The sequence below is a fragment of the Micromys minutus genome (assembly GCF_963924665.1).
Source record: "Micromys minutus genome assembly, chromosome: 2".
NCBI classification, from domain to species: Eukaryota; Metazoa; Chordata; class Mammalia; order Rodentia; family Muridae; genus Micromys; species Micromys minutus.
In genome coordinates, this window is record NC_137971.1 from 19394100 (window position 1) to 19413845 (window position 19746).

Sequence of the window (19746 nt, forward strand, 5' to 3'; positions counted from 1 at the left end):
AGTAGTTGGCTTAGAGAGTATTAATGATTTTGAGTAGGTAAGGAAGAGGGCTCAGGGAACTCATCTAAGCACTTCTTTTTACGTATATGGATTTTATGTGTATGAGTACACTGTAGCTGTCTTCAGACACACCAGAAGAGGGCATCTGATTCTGTTATAGATGGTTGTGAGCCACCATGTGGTTGCTGGGAATTGAACTCAGGACCTCTGGAAGATCAGTCAGTGATCTTAACCACTGAGCCATCTCTCCAGCCCTACATATCCGGATTTTAAATGTGTAACCCTCTCCCTGGGGTAGGGGCGGGTGGTTCAGCGTGTCTGCCCACCTGGTAGAGAGGAAGAGAGAGCTGACACCGTAAAAAGTCAGGCTTGTGATCCACCATCCCCTGGGTCCAGAAAATAGGGCTCGAGGTGAGAAAGGACTGAAGGGCTTTTTAAAAGTAGAGCATATTCACTCAAAGACAGAAACACGGACAGAAGGAACTGTGCCGAGCTTCCAAACACAGGCCGCATCTTGGTCGATAACCCCAGTGTATGAAGGCCAGGAGGGGACGGCAGTAGCCTCATACATACTCAGGGGCCGGTGCTCTGGTTCATAAACTGATACTTCTGGGTCTCACTGTAACTGTCTTCCCCTGGGCTCCATCTGTCGTGTGGAAGAAGAGTCTGAGCACTGTGACACCTATATCCCAGCACGTGAAAGGTGAAATGAGGAGGACCACAGGTTCTGGACCATCCTGAGTTCCATTGTAGGACCCCACAAAGTTCACCCAGGGCTAGTCAGGCTCTGAATAATGACTTCCCTCCATTTGTATCTATAGCCTAAGTCAGAATGATCAACGTGTAAAGGTCTCCAAAGAAACACAGCTAGCTTCCCTCCCCTCTTTCCAGACCTTCTGACATGGGGTTTTTTGCTTTGGAGAGGGGTAGTTTTACTATTTTTATGTCAGTGGCTATACTTAGTGCCATGCCTACTAAAAGATTAAGCTGTGTATATTTGGACACCTCTAGTTAACTTTCTATCACTGTGATAAATAACTGAGATAATCGACTTAAAAATAAAAAAAGGCTTGGGGCCGTCAAAATGGCTCAGTGGGTGAAAGTCCATTGCTGCTAAGTCTGCTGACCCAAGTTTGATCCTCGGGGCCCACATGATGGGAGAGAACCAACTCTCTCAGGTTGTCTTCTGAACTCCACTGTTATACCATGGTGTGCACATCTAGTCTCTCCCCACCCTCTTAACAAAATGCAGTGTTTTGTTTTCAAGAAAAGAAAAACAGGTGAATTTTGTTTTACAGTTTTGTAGCTTTGAGTCTGTGGTTGGTTGCCCTGTTACTCTGCAGCTTGGGATGAGGCTGTACATCAGAGGCTGTTCAGAGGACAGAGAGAAACAAAATTCCCTCACAGCTGGTGTGAGGGTTTATATATGCTCGGCTCAGGGAGTGGCACTATTAGAAGGTATGGCCTTGTTGGAGTAGGTGTGGCCTTGTTGGAGTAGGTGTGTCACTGTGATTGTGGACTTTAAGACCCTCATCCTAGCTGCTTGGAAGCCAGTATTCTGCTAGCAGCCTTCAGATGAAGATGTAGAACTCTCAGCTCTTCCTGGATGCTACCATGTTCCCACTTTGATGATAATGGACTGAACCTCTGAATCTGTAAGCCAGCTCCAATTAAATGTTGCCCTTATGAGAGTTGCCTTGGTCATGGTATCTGTTCACAGCAATAAAACCTTAACTAAGATAGGTAAAAAGGAGACAGAAAGGGGGAAAGACAGAAGGAGGTCTCACTATCTCTTTCAAGGGCAGCCTCCAATAATCTAAAGGCCTCTCCTTGGCCCTGCCTCTTAAAGCTTCTGCCATCTCCCAGAAGCACCATTGGGGTGGAAAGATGGCTCCTAGTTAAGAGCACTCACTGTTCTCACACAGCACCAGCATGATAGCTTACGATTATTTGTAACTCTGGTTCTAGGAGAGCTGGTGCCCTGGTATGGCCAGGAACACCAGGCACTGGGTATTGGAAGTTGGATTCTGTCCATTGGGATGAGGCAGAAGGTATCAGAGCACCTGTCAAAGAAAAGGCATCATTTGTGGTTGAGCAGATAGGACTTATTAAACTGTGAACTTTAATCATAAGTTTACATGCTGATTTGCAGCACTCTATTTGTGGGTTTCCACAGTGTACTCCATGTGGGCCACAGAACCTCTCCCAAACCACTGAAAACCACTGGCACACATCTCATCGACCATTAAGAACCCTGGGGTTGGTGAGTGGCACCTCCCATCTGTGTGATGTTTTCTAGGAAATGGAACTCATTCTAACCACCCCCAGACTGACTCAAATTTGGAAACTCCAGTTGCCATAGAAAATGAGACATATTACTGTTTGTCTTTAATTCGGGTTGGTACATCTAGGACCTTGAAAACGGCTCCTCCGTTCATGGCCTTCAGCCCTAGGGAGTGACTTTGCTCTTTGCAGTGTATGGAGTCGATGATACAGAAAATCAGCTGTACGGATGGAGATCATTGATGCTGTGGCCCCACAGGGAGGACAACCAATATTTGTGCTCCGGGTGTGTCCTGGAAGGCAGAGCCAGCAGAGGTCTAGGAAACCTGGGCTCTGATCCTTGCCTTATTTGCTGAATCAATTCTTTATCTAGGGGCCACTCTTTTACCCAGGGTGCAGCTCAGTTCCCTCAGGATTATAATTACCCGTGGAATAGACGAGTCCCAAAGGGAGGTAATAACACATCTGAATACACTCCAGGATGAGTTATCTTTACACACAGGAAAATTATTCCTGACCTTGTGCCTTCAGGCAGAGAGAGGCAGCGTTTTAGAAACATTTAGCCTGTCGCTGAGTTCTGAACCTTTGACCTCTGGCCCTTCCTGTGCGGTTTTTAATTTTTCTCCTTCATAGAGCTGGCGGGAAACTAGCCACCTCGAAATTAACTAATCAGACTGGAAACCTTTAAAAGGTCCTAGAGTGAGTTTTAAAAAAAATAAAGGATAAAAACTGAGAAGGGAAGGAAAGAATGGTCTATCCACATGGGCTCTGAGACTGGATGCTCACCCGGGAGAGCCTGCCTTAGCCGTACTCTGTGCCCCGGGCGGCAAGGATGAGCCGTGTAACCAAAGAGCCTGGGACTTGAACGTCACTCCCTATTCCACGAAGGACTGGGGAGCCAGCTATCACCAGGGCCAGGTCACCTGCTAGAATCGGCTTCTCTAAGATGAGGAAGGGTGGGACCCATCAAGATCAGTAATCCACTCTGGAGGTCTTGCAGGCCGTTCACTGCGTCCAGTCCACGCCACCCTCGAGCTGGTTTTCCATGGGGTTCTAGTTTATTCGTTAGCTTTCTTGGTGGGTCTCTGGCCTTGGCAAAGGGGTTACCTTTGACCTTCATGTTGCACTCGCTCCCCGGAAGAAGTAGTGGTGTGGAGAGGCAGTGTCTGGAACACAACACGGTCCCAAAGCATCCCCCTCTTTAACCCCTGCTCCCATGGTTTCCTTTATCTACCTCACACCCACAGGCAAGGCAGCTGGTGACACACCTGACAGCCCACTCTGTCTACTTGCAAAGGTTGTTTATGCTCCCAGGACTAATGACAAACCTCTGGCAGTGCCCAGCTTTGAAGAGGTCGGGTTGACACTGAACTGGGTACTACGTGCCTTTACCAGGAATTTAGAAGGCACTGTCCTTCTTCACGTGGACTTTGGTCACAAACTCTCAGGGTCACTGTTGTCAGGGTCGCTTGCCCATCCCACACCTCCTTGTCTGTCATCCCTAATAAATTCAAGGAGCAAGAAAGCCCTTAACCCTAGGAGTAGGGAATGCCCTGGACCCCAGTGCCAGGGTTCACGTCTCAGTTTGGCACATCCAGCTGGGCAACTTTACTCTTGGGTGCTTTCCTTGCTTCCAGTAACAACAGCAATAGTGCCAGTTTCTTGTGTTTTATGAGGATCCAGTGATCTAAGAGGATGGGGCTGTTAAAATGATCCTCTTTCGCAGGGTGGTTTGTTACCATCAGGGATGTTCATGACCCATTCCTTAGACAGGCGGCTGATTCAGAGTGGTTGGCTGCATAGCTGCTAAGTGGTGGGTCTAGGAGCCCAAGCATCGTTTAAGTGTATCTTCTTTCTGCTCTCGGAGATGGAAGACCTCTTCTGCCCGTTTCTCATGGTCTGTCATCCTTCCACTCTGCAGGACCATTCTGGATTCTGTGGCTTCTCACTGCTGAAGTGGGACAAGGCTCCAGGGGTTTCCCCCCTCCCCCCCCACGCCTGGGCCCAGGCCTAGGAGACAGATGGACAATGAGAGACATTTGACAATGACAGCCAGCCCAAATCTCCTCCTTTCTTCTGATTCCAGACCTGGAGATCACTGTTCCAATCCGACATTCACAGCACCTGCCTGGGAAAGTGGAGTTTGGCGTGTATGAGAGCAACCCCAGGAAGAGCGTCTTCCCGGCCCGGACAGAGCTGAGACGTGGGGACTGGAAAACAGACAGCACATCCAGCACAGCAAGTAAGCAGCAAGCCAGGGGCTCCCTCCCTCCAGCTGGCATCTGCTGGCCTTGCCAACACTCTCAGGAGCCCAAGACCTCAACTGGGACCTGACTTGGTTTTGAGAGGTGTGGAATATGTGGACCAGTTGCTCTGAGGCATTTGCCCAGCTGTATGGTGATTTGTAAATAGCAGAACCTAGAGATCGTCAGCAGACGTGGGAAGTGGCCCAGCATTGCTTTATAATAATCATTTGTTTTGTTTTGTCTTTTTATTTTTTTGGAGATGGGTTTTCTGTATAATCCTAGATGTCCAGAAACTCACTCTGTAGAGCAGGCTGGCCTCAGACTCACACAGCTCCACCTGCTTCTGCCTCCAGAGTGCTGGGATTAAAGGTGTGAGCCACCACCACCTAGCCAGCTTTATAATAATTCTTCATGCTGAAAGTCGGGCATTTGCTGAAAGTGAATTGTCTCCACTGATTGTTTAGTGACCACAAACCTCTATAAGATAGATTTGTGACCTCTTTCTGCTGAGGAGGAATTGTTCAGGTTGAGCACCTTGTCCCAGGTTGACTATGGGCTGGGCTGGGATTTGAACTCATTCTAGAGCCAAGCCAGGACTCTTCACCCTCGTTAGGACTTCTTCCCAGCTGAGCTAAGGTGACGCCAAGGGCACTTTATCAATACTTAGACAACAATATACTCAGATTTGAGAATTGTGATGTCTGCGCAGGCAGTTCAGGGTCTAATTAGGACGCGTCTTCGTTTTCGGTGAAGAAACATGAATGGGAGTCTGATTGTGGCAGGCACTGCCTGATGTGCAGGCTTCAGGGACAGCGCTCTGTCTCTGTATCCAGGGCTGCAGCTGCTGACGCGCTGGCCTCACTAGCAGCTGAATTTCTTGGCTGTCTTGTACTTCATGGCTCTCAAAGCAACCGAGAGCGTGATGTAAAAGACAGACGTATACACACTTCAGGACTCGGGTCTCCTTAGAAGTGAGGCAGAAAGTCCACAAGTGAACGCAGGTTAAAGGGTAGGTGCTGCAAGTCGGTAGTGATCTCTTTCACATCACAACCTTCTTGAGAATTTCCCGTGTGTTCTGGATCTGTTTCCCCGAAAAACCCACCTGCCTGTACCCCTCCACACACAAATCACACCCACGCACACACCCCCAAACACCTATATTCGGACACATGTACAATTTTGCTGAAGGTTAAACAGCCAAAGACTAGAAAAGACCGCAGTAGAAACCAGCTTGTTCTCGTTAGTTAATCCTCACATCTTGACCGTGGCAAAAGATCCAAAGGCCATCGTGTGGCTACTTGGGAATGTGGACTGGACAAGAAGAAACCCTTCTTACACATAACAGGGGGCAATAACGTGTACCCCAAGACTGCCTCTGCCCAAGGCAATTTGAGTATTCTGATACCAGAAGCAGGAGTTCCGTGAGGATCATAGCCTGCAGTAGTTAAAGAGATGAGAATGAACCAGAGAGGGTGCCAGAGCCTTCACTGGCAAAAGGAGGCCACAGTTGCAAAGGTTTAAAGACAAAGTGGTCTGTGTGTGTGTGTGTGTGTGTGTGTGTGTGTGTGTGTGTGTGTGTTATGATTGCAAAGCTGTGCTCTCTGTGTGCTTTTTTGGGGGCAGCCTATAAGAAGGACAGGGTGGACCAAGTAAGATGTTGCCCACAGATGGCTAACTAGTAGGACTGGGAAATGCTATTTAATACCAGACTTATACTCTTCATGGTGGCTACAGAGCAGAGCTGGTCTTACTCGAGTTTCTGCTATGAAACAAACCGTGACAAAACTTAATTGCTTGAAATATAACTATTTCTTTTCATCTGATCTCATAACCTGGGCACAACACTAAAGGGCTCATGTCTTCTCCGTGTTCAATGAGCAGGAGTCACTTGGATGACTGCGTTCAGCTGGGACTTCCAGGATGGCCTGGTCTCCTCCCAGGCCTCACCCCATATGGCCTTTCACTCAACAGTGCAAACATCTTACGTGGAAATAGAATCTAGGGAGAGAGGACAAGCCCATTGTGCAGGAACCTGTCCAGTTTGGGCTTTGCCACACTTGCTAATGTTCTTTTGGTGAGAGTAGGTCTGAGCCTGGAGTGAGTGGAGGGAACCCAAAGGTGATGGGGTGGAGTTCACTGTGGGGAAACGGGTCACTAAGCTTAAGATACTGCCTTAAAAATTAAAGATGATAGGTTTAGCTGCTTCCGTAAATCAGACAATTGGTCTGTGCCTGCCCCGTGACAAGCATGTCCCTGTCTGACCTAGTTCATCCAAGACAGTAACGCTTGTATCCTCTAGATCACACTTAGGGGTTAGAAAACAGGTCTTGAGTTTTCTGGCAAGTGAGCAGAGGGTTTGGGAGTCATATCCAGACCTGATCCTGCTATTATCCGCCTTCTAAATAGAACCAGTTCCTTGGCAGGGAGGGGGAGTGGGGGAAGCCAGGCTCCAAGCCACCAGCTGCCCTTTACTCTGAAGTCACACCCTGTGAGCACTACTATTTTTTTTTTTTTTTTTTTTTATTATGGCACAGCTGTTATCTCTTGGGACCTACAGAAAGACAGTTGCAGGTTAAACCGGTTATAACTAAGTAATTAAGTTCCAGTAATTAGCGATGTGTTCAGAGAACAAATGCAGAAGTGTGGAACGGCTGCTGGCCCTGTGGATTATCTGGCCCAAGGGTTATATAATAACTGGCCATTTTTTCCTCCCTCTCACTTGTTCATCCACTGGAGACAGAGAGACGAAAAGAACCTGTCTTTAGGGACTCGAGAGGGCAGAAAGCACAGAAGTGGCAGGAGTTAGATCCTGAGCCTTCTTCCCTGATGACAATGAGGTGGTACTGCGTCCCCCTCCCCCCCCCCCGACATAAGAGCAGAGTATGGGGTCAAGACCAGAGACTGCTTACCAACAGCACCCAAGGGAGCTGTGGGCCAGTCATGAGCTCAGAGGGAAGACAACATCAGTGGGACAGGTTTACAGCCAAACATTATAGCTGTAGGCTTAGGAATGCTAAGGGAAGGGGGAATGGAAGTTGATGGGTGTGAATTTCCAGTTGTAAAGCCAGAGCCTGGGATTTGATTAGTTTTACTTCTTGCTGATTAGTAAACTCCAGAACATGGCGGGGGTTCGCTGTGGCACCTGTGAGGGACAGTAACAGATGACATGTTGGAGGCTCAGGCCCAGGCAGGCATGGAGACCCAGGGTGTAGGAATTGTTTATAGATGGGGCATCTAGAGATTATTTGATAGCATTTTTCTAAACATGTCAGACTTGCTCTACATCACAAGATCTAGGTCAGCCATAGCTAAATAATGAGACTCAGTCTCAACACACGAACTTAAATTTTACAATTCATTTTCTTAGTTCTACCTGCATTTCATGCAAGCTAGCATATTTACTGAATAACACATATTACCAGAAAGCTCTATGGACTAATCCGATTTTAATGATATAGGTAGCAAATTCCTAACTGAAAAGGCTTTTCACACAGAGTCCCTGCTATGAGCATAAATTATTGCTTTGAATTTGTACTGTGTATTTCTGTATTAGTGGTTCTGGGGATGGGACTCAGGGTCTTGTACACACTAGCAAAGACTTTACCATGGAGCCCCACCCACAGCCCTGCCCATTGTTTGGCTCTGGCGTGTAATTTCTTATTAGAAGGCTCATCTATGTCATACATCCACCCTGACCTGTAATTCCTAATTAAGCAGCAAGTCTACAGTTCAAAGCAAAACCAAATCCAAAAAACAGCTTGCAGATTTAGAGCAACCGGAACCCTGGGTACCTCTGCTTCCACGTCTGTGAAATCAAACTCTAACATCAAATAGGATTTTCAGAGGGATTAAATGGCAATCAGGCTTTTGGAAGCACTCCAAGCAAGGTAAGCCTCCGGTAAATGGTAGCTATTAAGTCCAAAGTGCTCATCAGAAAGCACACCAATTTATACAGCACTAACAGACACGCCGAACTCTAATGAAATGGCTTAAGGTGGCTACCGTTCGAAGACTTTCAGGTTTATGTACATTTCTGTTGCCATAAATAAGTTGGGGCCGGAGTTCCGCACCTCACCCTCTCCCGAGAGAATCCACGGTCCAGCTAATGTTGTTTCTGCCCTTTAGGCAGCATGAGTAACCGATCAAGTACACGAAGCCTCCTCAGTGTAAGCAGTGGAATGGAGGGCGACAACGAGGTGAGAGGCGGGACTCTGTCTGTCTGGTCTCAGAGGTCATTTTATCACAAGGGAAAGGAATCCAGCGGGGAGAAGGAAGTAATACACAAGGCCATATGTTATGGGAAGGTGTTCGTATGAAATACCGTAGAATGGGCAAATCCAGAGAGACGGGATCAGGGTTGGTGGCTAGCCGGGCCGGAGTGTAAAGGGAATTGTTAACAGGTCTGGGGGTTTCTTTGCAGGCAAGAGAAGTGTTTCGAGATTAGATAGAGGTGGAGGTTGCATAAAACTATGAAGGTGCCATGCCATTTTTTTTTGTAATGGTTGACCTTATCTGAATGTTGCCCCAGTGTAAAGGAAGGGGGGGGAGAAAGAGGGGAACATAACCAGGGATAGGCAGATCCATTCCGATGACTCAGTCAGAAGTGGGTGTCTGCAGGAAGGGGCTGTGGGAGAGCTGGGGACTCCAGGGGCAGCATCATGCTGGGCCTAGATCAGGAGCTGTGTCTTGCTATATGGACCTATGGGATTGTCCTGTATGTCCCAGGGCCCAGAGTATATAGTTTCCAATTCCATTCCTCTCTGTACTGGCCTTCCCTGAATTTCTGCACGGGGAGTGTCATGCTATCCAGCCTGGAGTCTTCTGAGCTGAGAGGTTCAGCTCATCTAGGGTGTGGCCCCATTCCAAGTTGGGCCGTTTATGTCAGCGTCTCTCCTGACCTGGTGACCAGTGGCTGCTTTGAATCCAAGGGATAACGCGAGTCACCAAGAACTCTGAAGACTCAGGAGAATGGGCCATACGTAGGGAGAGCACTCTCGCAAACCTTCAGGCAGTACTGGTGTTAGCAGACAGCAGACATACTTGGAGAAGCCAGGATTTTGAGTTCCGAAAAATTGTGATAATCTTGGTAAAGTTATGTTTCTTGGCAACACCAGAAGGATGTGAAAAAACTGTCCTTGCCATCAGGTTGACCATTGGTTTGAAGACAGCCAAAGGCTAAGGATGGTGGGGGCTATCCCACGGTGTTAGGCTGACTATGTCAATGTGCTTTGTGCAACAGTCACCTTTGTTTCTTATCTTGCACTCTGTAGGACAATGAAGTCCCTGAAATTACCCGGAGTCGTGGTCCAGGTCTTACCCAGGTGGATGGAGCTTCAGTTGTGACTGGAACACCAGTTGGGACCCTTGAGAGGCCACCTAGGGTGCCCCCTAGAGCTGCTTCGCAGAGGTAACATGGAAGTCTGTGTGACATCTTCTTCACACCCTCTTAGTTGTAAGGGAAAGGAGGATTTGGGAACATAGAAACTGACTAAAGAGCAAGGACGTGGCCAAAGGAAATACCTGTAGTTGGCATACTTCAGCCTGGTGTGTTCAATAGAAAGTAACACTTTATTCTGTCACAAATACCAATACGTCCTTTCTGTTTGCTTGGTTTTGCCCTTGATTTAAAACAATATTTATTTATATATTCCTAAGTTACGTGTATATATGTACATCTGCACATGGGTATATGCATGTGAGTCTACATGTCTGAGAAGCCAGAGATCTTGGATCCCCCAGAGCTGGAGTTACAGATAGCTGTGAACCACTTGACGTGGGTGTTGGGGACCAAACATAGATCCTTTGGAAGAGCAGCAACTGTTCTTACCTGCTGAACCATCTCTCCAGCCCCCAGATCTAGATTTTTTTTAGACAGGTTCTCACTACTTTCTTGAGACTGGCTTCCAACTCTCACTCCTCCTGCCCGAGCCTCTTGAAGGTTAGAATTACAGGCACGCACCACCATGCCCAGCTTAGCTGCTCACACTTTAAATAATGTTTAAGTTCATAAGGAAAGGACCTTCACATGACTATCAGCATTCAAAATATTTTTTAGATGTCTGTTTTAATTTCTCCATTTTTGCGTATGCACGTGTCTCTCTATATAGCACCAAATGTGTGCAGGGGCCTCTAGAAGCCAGAAGACAACATTATTCCCTTGGGACTGGGCTTACAGGCAGTGGTGAACCGTTCAGTGTGAGTGCTCGGCCAAACTTGGGTCCTCTGGAAGAATAGCAAGTGCTCTTAACCTCCTAGCCATCATTCCATCTCCTAAAACAAACTTTAACCTTTAACTCACATGTGTGTATGTAAACGTCTGTATGTCAGTGCCTTTTTCACTGAACCTAGAGCTCAGCGATTGGCTACACTGGCCGCCAGAGAACACCTAGGATCCTTCTGTTTGCCACCCCTGCTGGGATTACAGATTCATGTTTCTGTGCCCTGGATTTTAGATGAGTTCTTGGGATCTGAACTCAGGTCCTAATGCTTGCATTTTAAGCACTTTAACAAATGAGCCATCTCCCCAGTCTCCTCAGTAATTAGTATCTGTGTAATTGTAATGCTGCTCATAGCATTGGATTCCCTTGGTTGTATGTCGATGCAGGATCGGAGTTCTCAACTGGAAGCAGGAATGTCTGGAAGGCGCATACTAAATAAACACAGACTACTTTTTGGGTACAAGCTGACAGGCAATTTTTTAAGGCTTAAAGTTTCTCTTTCTCTGTTTTCTTTCTTTCACTTGCTTGCTCGCTCACTTGCCCAAAGCTTGAGGCTGCACACACACATCTCTGCTTCCCTTTCACTCTTACACACACTCTTCATGCACACCTCACACATATCTCACACACACCACATGCACTCTCCTTTCACTCATACACACACTCTCTGCACACACCTCACGTTCTCTCTTCACTCACTCTTCACTTGCTCTTCTCATGCTCTCTCTCTCTCTCTCTCTCTCTCTCTCTCTCTCTCTCTCACACACACACACACACACACACACACACACACACATGTTCATACTCGCTCAGTCACTCACTTGCCCTTCTCTTGCTCCAGTCTTTTATTGATATTCCAAAAGCAGGTAGAAAAAAAAAAAAAGGCTGTATAATCATTGCCAAATCAAATTCAAAAGAGTAACCACATCCCACAAAGAATTAAGAATTACAACTGTTCCCCAAAGTTTCAAGCTTCCCCTATTCCCAGGCCTGTGGTCAAAATAATAATAATTGCAAACTTATCACTATTTAAATTAATAAACTTTTAATTTATTATACTTCAGAGCTCCGAGGTCAGCTACTTGCATTTTCCTGTAAAGCTCTAATAATAATAAGAAATGACATGGGCAAATCTGCCCGGCCATGGCCAGAAAGAATCAAGTTAACCCTTAACTCAATAGTTTCTCTAGCTTTCTGTTCCTGCACATTGCACACAATGACTCTCAAAAAAAATCTCAGTATTTTGACTTAGTTTTACTAGTATATAATATCATGCATCATATCCTTTCTTATCCAGAAACCACTCTCAAATGTTGTACAAAACTTATTTCATAACTTTAATAACTTTTTCCTTTCTTGGGGTCCCAATGTTGGCTCTAACTCATTTTCTAATAACTTCTTTAAACTTTCTTTGTAAGTCAAGCATTAATCTGGAACCACCATTATTCTATTAGTCCATTGTTTCCAAGGTGAGAACACACAGCCTGCACCTGGGCCATGAGGACTGTGCTGTGCTGGGCCCCTGTGCCTCAGTTTCCAATTGTTTAAGAATCGTTACCTCGAGGAACATCTAGTTTCAGAGAATCCACCAGAGCAGAAGGAGAAAGAAATAGGAAAGTCAGATATAGTAGAAAATTATGCACACCAAGGCCAACTGAAAAGCAGTCATGCACCAATGAAATCTATGCAGCCGGTGTCCAAGGCTAAGGTTAGGAGAAGTAGGAACAACTGTTTTTTTACAAAGAGCCGAGATGTCTCCATCTGGGCCTACTGCGGGCAGTCTCTTATTTCAGATGACTGGTCCCCTGGAGGGATGTGTCTCCTGCTTCTCAGGGTCCCAGACACCATCTTTTTCCACTCGGAGCTGCCACAGGCTTCTGAGATGTCTCCATCCCGGCCACTGCTGGCAGTCCCTGTCATGGTGTGCTGTCCCTAGCAGTATGTATGGTGGGTTCTCGGCTTCTTAGGAACAGGAGATAAAATTAGAAGTGAAGGCAAAAAGCATCCTGGTCTGGGGGTGGGGGAGGTGAGCAAGGCTCTGGAGTGGTCCTGGGGTTAAGTGTCTCATGGAGTGAAGTGTCCCTGCTACCGCTCGTGAGCTCGGATGAGGTATGTGACATTTTTGTGCCGCAATATCCTTGAGTATAAAATGGAGGTACTGTTTGAAGTTCCTCATGGAGTAGTAATTGTTAAGTTCCTGGCCTGTGGCAGGAGATGAAGACTGTGAAAATGCATTTGTACAAGAGAGGAATAGACGCCCGGGTTTTGAAGATGAGCCCAGACTAGTGCGACTCACTTGCTGGGTCCGTATTTCTGTGTTCAGTGAGTACAGGGGCCTCTGAGGAACATCCTTTATGGTCTGTGGAAAGAGTGGTTAAAGCCGACTAGTGGGGCTGTGTCTTTCGGTCTCTCTCCATCTTGGCCTTTGCTGTTTACTGCTTTTCAGCTGCTTCTGTGGACATTCCTACACTGATACCTGCTGTACAAACATCTGACAGCCCCAAACCACGAAGCAGCCATAGGCATGTTCCCTGGTGCAGCCTAGGGGATGCACATGAGAATAGTCCGACTCCCAGAGGGATGCATGTGCTAACCCAAGCCTGTGCCCTGAGTTTGTATGACAGGGCTATGTACTGTGTGGGGGAGGGGAGCCTTGCAGGAGCGATTTCGGTAATAAACACTGTTCTTTAATGACAGCTTACTATGTGACAGTGTGTATGTCAAACACATCGAGTGCATGACTGACTGAATGCTCTCCAAAGCCTACTTATGATTCTCACCTCTTGCAGGTGTAGAGGCTGAGACTAAGAAGTGGGTGGAGAGATACTCTGATGGACAGATTTGGTCTTCTAGGCATCATCTTACACACAGCCAGGAAAGCCTAGATATCAGAGAGGAGGAGATCCAAGATCCAATATCCAAGACTTTATTCTGAAGGTTGGGGACTCTGGAGCCACCTGTCTTAATTAGACCAAGACACGAGGTGGTAACCTTGGAAATGTAGCCGTAGGCTCATGTAGAATTTTGTTATCGCTGTCGATGTCATTGTTGGTGGTGGTGATGGAACAGGAACAGAGCGGAATCAGGAAAACAACTGCCAGAAATGAAAAGATTAGAAACTGGAACGCATTTAACTGTGTGGATGTCTTTTTCACTGAACCTAGAGCTCAGCAACTGGCTATACTGGCCGCCAGCAAACACCTGGGGTCTTTCTGTTTGCCTCCCCTGCTGGGACTACAGACTTGTGTAGCCACACCCTGGATTTTTTTATGGATTTAACTGTGTGAGACAAGATGGGAGACGGGTTGTCTAGAAAGCTGGGAAGCATGCCTTGATAAAGATAGGGAGAACAAAGAACTAAAGCAGGTTGCTGAAAAAAATATGGTATTTATGTAATTAACAGAACATGAGGCGTGTGTGCATTTTGGTTTGAAAAGGCTCTGCAAGTATGTGCTTGCATTATAAGGATGTGTGCAGGTTTGAGCGGAGAATAAGGCCGGCTCCTCTCTGACCATCTTGAATGGCTGATCTGCTGAAAGACGCAAGGGAGGCTGGCTACATGTCCCTAGCTCCCTCCTGTCTGGGAACCTATAATCCCATGTTCTCCTCAACATTCTCCTCTTTCTGGTGCAACCTCAGTCCCTCATGACCTGAGCTTTGGCCCATTCCGCTTCTGGTTCCACATGTCCTTGGCAGAGCCGCAACTGCTGTCAGCAGACAGCCTGGTGCTCCATCTCCATCTCTACTATCTACTTCCTGCTGTTGGCTGGGGACCTAAACTCACATGCCCCATGGTATCTCGGACACAGCCTATAAAGCATCGAGCCTACCAAGCCAGCTACCTCTTGCTCTTTACCAGAAGCCACTTCCTCATGAGCTCCCAAGCCTGGGACTCCACCTGGCTTCCTGCCTCCCTTCGCCAATCACCCCATCAGTGATCATCTTCCCACCTGCTAGTTTGGTTCATCCTTGAGCCTCCCACCCCCACTTACCTCCCTGTCCCCAGTGGGTTCCTCCTCCACACAAGGGCACTTTCTCGAACAGAAGCAGCTGATGACATCATTTCCTGTAAGAACCTCAGAACTGGATTCTGTGTATTTTAGTGTGCCCCGGCCCTGTCCAGCCACAAGCCACAACATCCTCCTGTATTTGTGTATGTTCCATGACTTAGATGTTCTCAGAAGTGTATGATTTCTCCAGCAGAGTCTCTCCCATTCCTTGGAAGTTTCCCTTTCTGCACTCTTCCGTTTTGTGTACATCCTTTCAGACTTAGTCCAAGCACCCCTCTTCTAGGAAGCCTGTCGGGATAGATCCACGCTGAGTGAGACACTTTGTTGCAGGTTCTGTAGTCTGTTACATCCCCTATTACAAACGCTGTTTCTATTCCTCTCCTCAAGTGGATTTTGAAGGCCAAGAGAACAGAAATTGTGTGTGTCCTTGAAAGGATAACCTCAAGGGTCTCTGTTTTGTTTTTGTTCCTTTTTATTTTCATCCAAGTATCTCTTTGGCCTGGAGCTTGCAGAGCAGGCTATAGGGTGACTGGCCAGCAAACCAGAGGAACCCTTCTGTCTCTGCCTCCCCAGCGCTTCGATTGCAAGCACCCCATCATGATGTACCCAGTTTTTAAAAAAAGATTTATTTATTTATTAAATATAAGTACACTGTAGCTGTCTCCAAACACATCAGAAGAGGGCATTGGATCCCATTACAGAGGGTTGTGAGCTACTATGTGGTTGCCGGGATTTGAACTCAGGATCTCTGGAAGAGCAGTCAGCGCTCCCAACCACTGATCTGTCTCTCCAGTCCCATGCCCAGGTTTTTTACATGAGATTCAACTCTGATCCGCATACTTGCTAAATCAAATAGGCTGTCTGCCAAACCTAGAAATTACTTTTGAATGATTTTTAAAAATTCTCCCTAACGTCTGGTACAGCTAAATCAAATAGGCTGCCTGCCAAACCTAAAAATTACTTTGAACAATTTTTAAAAAATCTCCCCAACGTCTGGGATAGTAATAGACACAAATAGGGAACTTAGCAAATACTTATGAAAATAGAGTGTTTATACTTGGGCTGGACCTCCTAAACTCTTACAGAATTAGCCATCAAGTCAGATGTGGTGTCTGTAAATCCCAGCACTCTGGAGGCTGAGGCAGGAGGATTGCCAAGATTTTGAGGCCAGCCAGGTCTATACCATAAGAGGCTGTTTTAAAACAGAACAGTTAGCTTCTAGGGAACTGGAGCATTACATTAAACTGTATGTACAGGCACATGAAGGCATACCAGCTGAAACCTCACTTTCTAAGAACACTGTCAATATCAGAGTTGCTGGTTCTTGAACCAAACATATCACTAGTGGAAACTCCCTGGATTAAGAGCAATCACTGTGGGCTAGAGAGATGGCTCAGTGGTTAAGAGCACTGACTGCTCTTCCAGAGGTCCTGAGTTCAAATCCCAGCAACCATGTAGTGGCTCACAACCATCTGTAATGGGATCTGATGCCCTCTTCTGGTGTGTTTGAAGGAAGCAACAGTATACTCATATACATAAAATAAATAAATCTTTAAGAAAAAACAAGAGCAGCCAGTGTACAGGTGTCTTCAGCTTCTCGACATCCGGGAAGGCAGTCTCTGTACAGGCCACTCCCAGTTGGGACATATATTCTTTAGTTTCTCTGGTTCTGTTATACCTCTTCTCTAAACTCATCTTCCTGAGACAGGGCTTCTGATCTTTCACCAGAGCTGGCCAACAGAGTGAAACTTAATTGATGTCTTTGCAGGTGTGACATTGAGATAAGAGAGGGGACCAGAGGGCACAGGGACTGTCTCATAGAGGACGGCAGACTGTAAAGTTCATGAAGAAAGGTTTCAAACTATGCTCATCCTCATAATGAGATTTCTCCCTTAACCTTTCTGATCGCCTACTCTAGGCCAGGTCTAGGGCTGATCACTAATTTCCAGGTCATCTCGAAGCACCCACATACCTTGATTGGGCAGACGAGAAAACATGGTCATTGAAGTTGCATTTACACACACACACAAACACACACACACACACACAGAAAGACAGAGACAGAGACACACACAGAGAGGGACAGAGACAGAGAGACAGAGACAGACAGAGAGAAAGGGAGAGGAGAGAGAATGAGAGAGACAGAAAGAGGGGAGAGGGAAGAAAGAAAGAGAGAGGAAAGAAAGGAGAAACAGAGATAGAGACAGAAGGAGGAGAGAGAGACAAAGAGGCAGAGAGAAACAGAGACAGAGAGAGATGGGGGAGGGGAGAGTGTACGTAAATATTCACGCTTAGATTCACCTTAAGGTCTGAGCTCCACCTGTCAAACAGGATATTCTCCCGATCTTGTATATTCTGTGTCCCACGTGCATCCACACAGTTATCTTGATGGCCAGATCCTTGCTCCTATTACCTGCTGCTTGATACACACAGGATTGTTAATTGTGGACAAATGTTTGCAGAAAGGAAGGAAGGAATGGCCTAAACTTGCTTAAGAGGTGTGGCCTGACCCATAGTTCACAGGGCAGGCGACTGGAAGGGAAACAAAAGGATACCATTCCTTTGTTTTCACTGAAAAAAAAGCCCAGCAATTCAGTGGCCAACACACAAAGCCCTCCCCTCCTGTGGACATCTGTGGTTATTCTTTGCTGTGTTTGACTGACTCCCTCTCTTGTTCCCAGGACACAGCCTCTTCTTTCCCAACTGTCACTTCCTTGGCCTGTTCAAAAGCACTGTGCAGGAGGCATTTAGCAAATATTTACTCACAGATTAATTCAATCCTGGTCTATGCCGCTCCAGGGTTACACAGTTCACTTATGGCAACCAACAAAGCTCTCTTTCTGAACATATTGATTTGCTTACTAGAGACTAAATATTGGTTTTACAGCATATACGTGGAAATACTATCTGTAATCATTGGGCCAATCTGTAAATAGACCCTCCCTAGCCTACCTGGAGTGTCACTTAAGACCTTGCAAAAGTCCATGGAGAAGAACAAGAAGAGGGACTTTTAGGTGGGCAGCACCCAGTTGGGATGGCAGTGATCCAATGAGGAAGTGGGAAGCAGGCACTGGAATTCTCTGTCCCTCTTTCTGTTGACCTCACTACAATAGTGAGTCTACCCAGGCTGCCTGTTGGAGTTGCTGGGCATTTACCATTTAAGTTCTATTGTTATTTAAGTATGACAAGGTCAACAGAACAGGAGACAGCTGCTATTGAGAAGATAGTGTGCTGGATTCATGGTTCTCCAGAGCAGAAGGAAGGGGGTACCACACTGCAAAGGTTCATATTGGGACACGTGCATGTGGGTCAGGGGGCAGAGGGGACAAAGGTCAGAAACGGGCATTGGCTTTATATTGTGGCTCCCATGAGAAACGGTGGGTAGGAAAGGGTCAAATGACCTAGGATCTGTAGTTTAGATGCCTTCAAAAGGTGCTGAGGCAGTGGGGCTATCTCTGTTTGTCTGCAGCCTGACCCTGGGGTAAGAAGGGCAAGTTGGTGACGGTCACACAGAGGCCATTGGGGCTTTAGCTAACTGTGAGAAATGCAGTCCCTCCAATGTCAACAAGACCCAAGGGTGACAAAGCAACAGAAAATGAAAGGCATGGTTAATTCAAGGGCTTTGCGACCAAGATACTGTAGAAAGAGAGGTCTTATACTGAGCTCAAGAGAGTGTGATGGACAGAGGTTTAACTGCTGTGATCGGACACCATGACCAAGGCAACTCTTATCAAGGATGTTTAATTGGTGCTGGCTGACAAGTTCAGAGGTTCAGTCCATTATCATCAAGGCAGAAAACAAGGCTGTCTGTGTTTAGGCAGGCATGATGCTGGAGGGGGTGAGTTCTACAGACTGGCTCCCATGTGGCTAGGGTCTCATTGCCCACTCCCACAGTGACACACTTCCTCCTACAAGGCCACACTGCCTAATAGTGCCACTCCCTAGGCCAAGCATATTCTAACCACCACAGGGGTAGGGCCTGGGCATTGGCATTTGTCACTACCTCCACTGGTGGTCCTTATGTTCAGGGATCAGAAGCCATTACATATATGTCATTAGCCACAGGTTGCGGATGGACAGCAACTTTTTGATTTGGTTAGTTTTTTTTACAGAGTTGCTTTATTTTTTGTCTCAGGCCTCTAACCCGGGAGCCCTTCCATCCTCCTCCGCCAGTTCCACCCAGAGGCCGCTGATTCCACCTCCTGGATCCAGCCTACTTCGGGACTTTTAAGACTAGCAATTGTCAGCCCGTGGATGAAGTCTTCATATTGAGTTTTCTGAATGACTGAGACCCACTGGACCTGGTGACGGTGTAGCCCTGCTGGTTTGGGTGATCCCTGAAGACATTACTAAGCCATGACAAAACCGAGATGAAGGCAACTTTGTTCAATGTCACCAAATATATCAGTTCACATTCTTATTTACCAAAAGGATGGAGATGCTTACCTCTCATATCCTATAGCGGGAGCCTGCCAGGCTTGATGGTCACGTGCTTAACAAATGAGCAAACTGTAGTGAACATCTACCAGCCTGTAATCCCTGGTAGTGCAGCCTCATTTCTGGAAGTGACTATAGCCCTTCCAGCAGAGGTAAGAAGAGACCTAACTTTGAAGCAGTTCTTCCACATTTCTATGTTTGTCCTGGGGCTGGTCACATCTAACAAGCTGAAAACCATCTCAGAAAGGGGTTAAGCCAGGCTCCTGTTCCACTGTGGTATTTGGGGTCCCCCAGAAGTGTGGAACAGGTGGTTCTGTCATCATCCTCTTTGAGTGTGCATGTGTGCTGTGTGCATATGCAATGCATGTCTGTTTGTCTGTGGGCATATGTGTGCACCTCTGCGTGAAAACTAAAAGCAATGGTGGAAGTCTCTGTCGCTCTTCCTCTATTCACTGAGGCAGAGCCAGCCTCTCAACAGAGGCTCACTGGTACAATTAGCCTAGCTTGCTCCAAGGATCTCCTGGCTCCACTCTTCCGGTGCTAAAATTACAG

The 19746-nt window shown here is 46.8% G+C and overlaps 1 protein-coding gene across 1 annotated transcript in view; it reads left to right on the plus strand.

Moving 5' to 3' along the window:
- Positions 1-19055, plus strand: part of PIK3AP1 (phosphoinositide-3-kinase adaptor protein 1) — a 107227-nt gene extending 88172 nt beyond the window's left edge. Inside the window, exons 14-17 of the mRNA XM_080911751.1 lie at positions 4370-4525; positions 8655-8725; positions 9800-9936; positions 18893-19055. Coding sequence (XP_080767877.1) covers positions 4370-4525; positions 8655-8725; positions 9800-9936; positions 18893-18950 — 422 coding nt within the window. The 3' untranslated portion in view covers positions 18951-19055. The remainder of the gene's footprint in view (positions 1-4369; positions 4526-8654; positions 8726-9799; positions 9937-18892) is intronic.
- The last annotated feature ends 691 nt before the right edge of the window (positions 19056-19746 follow it).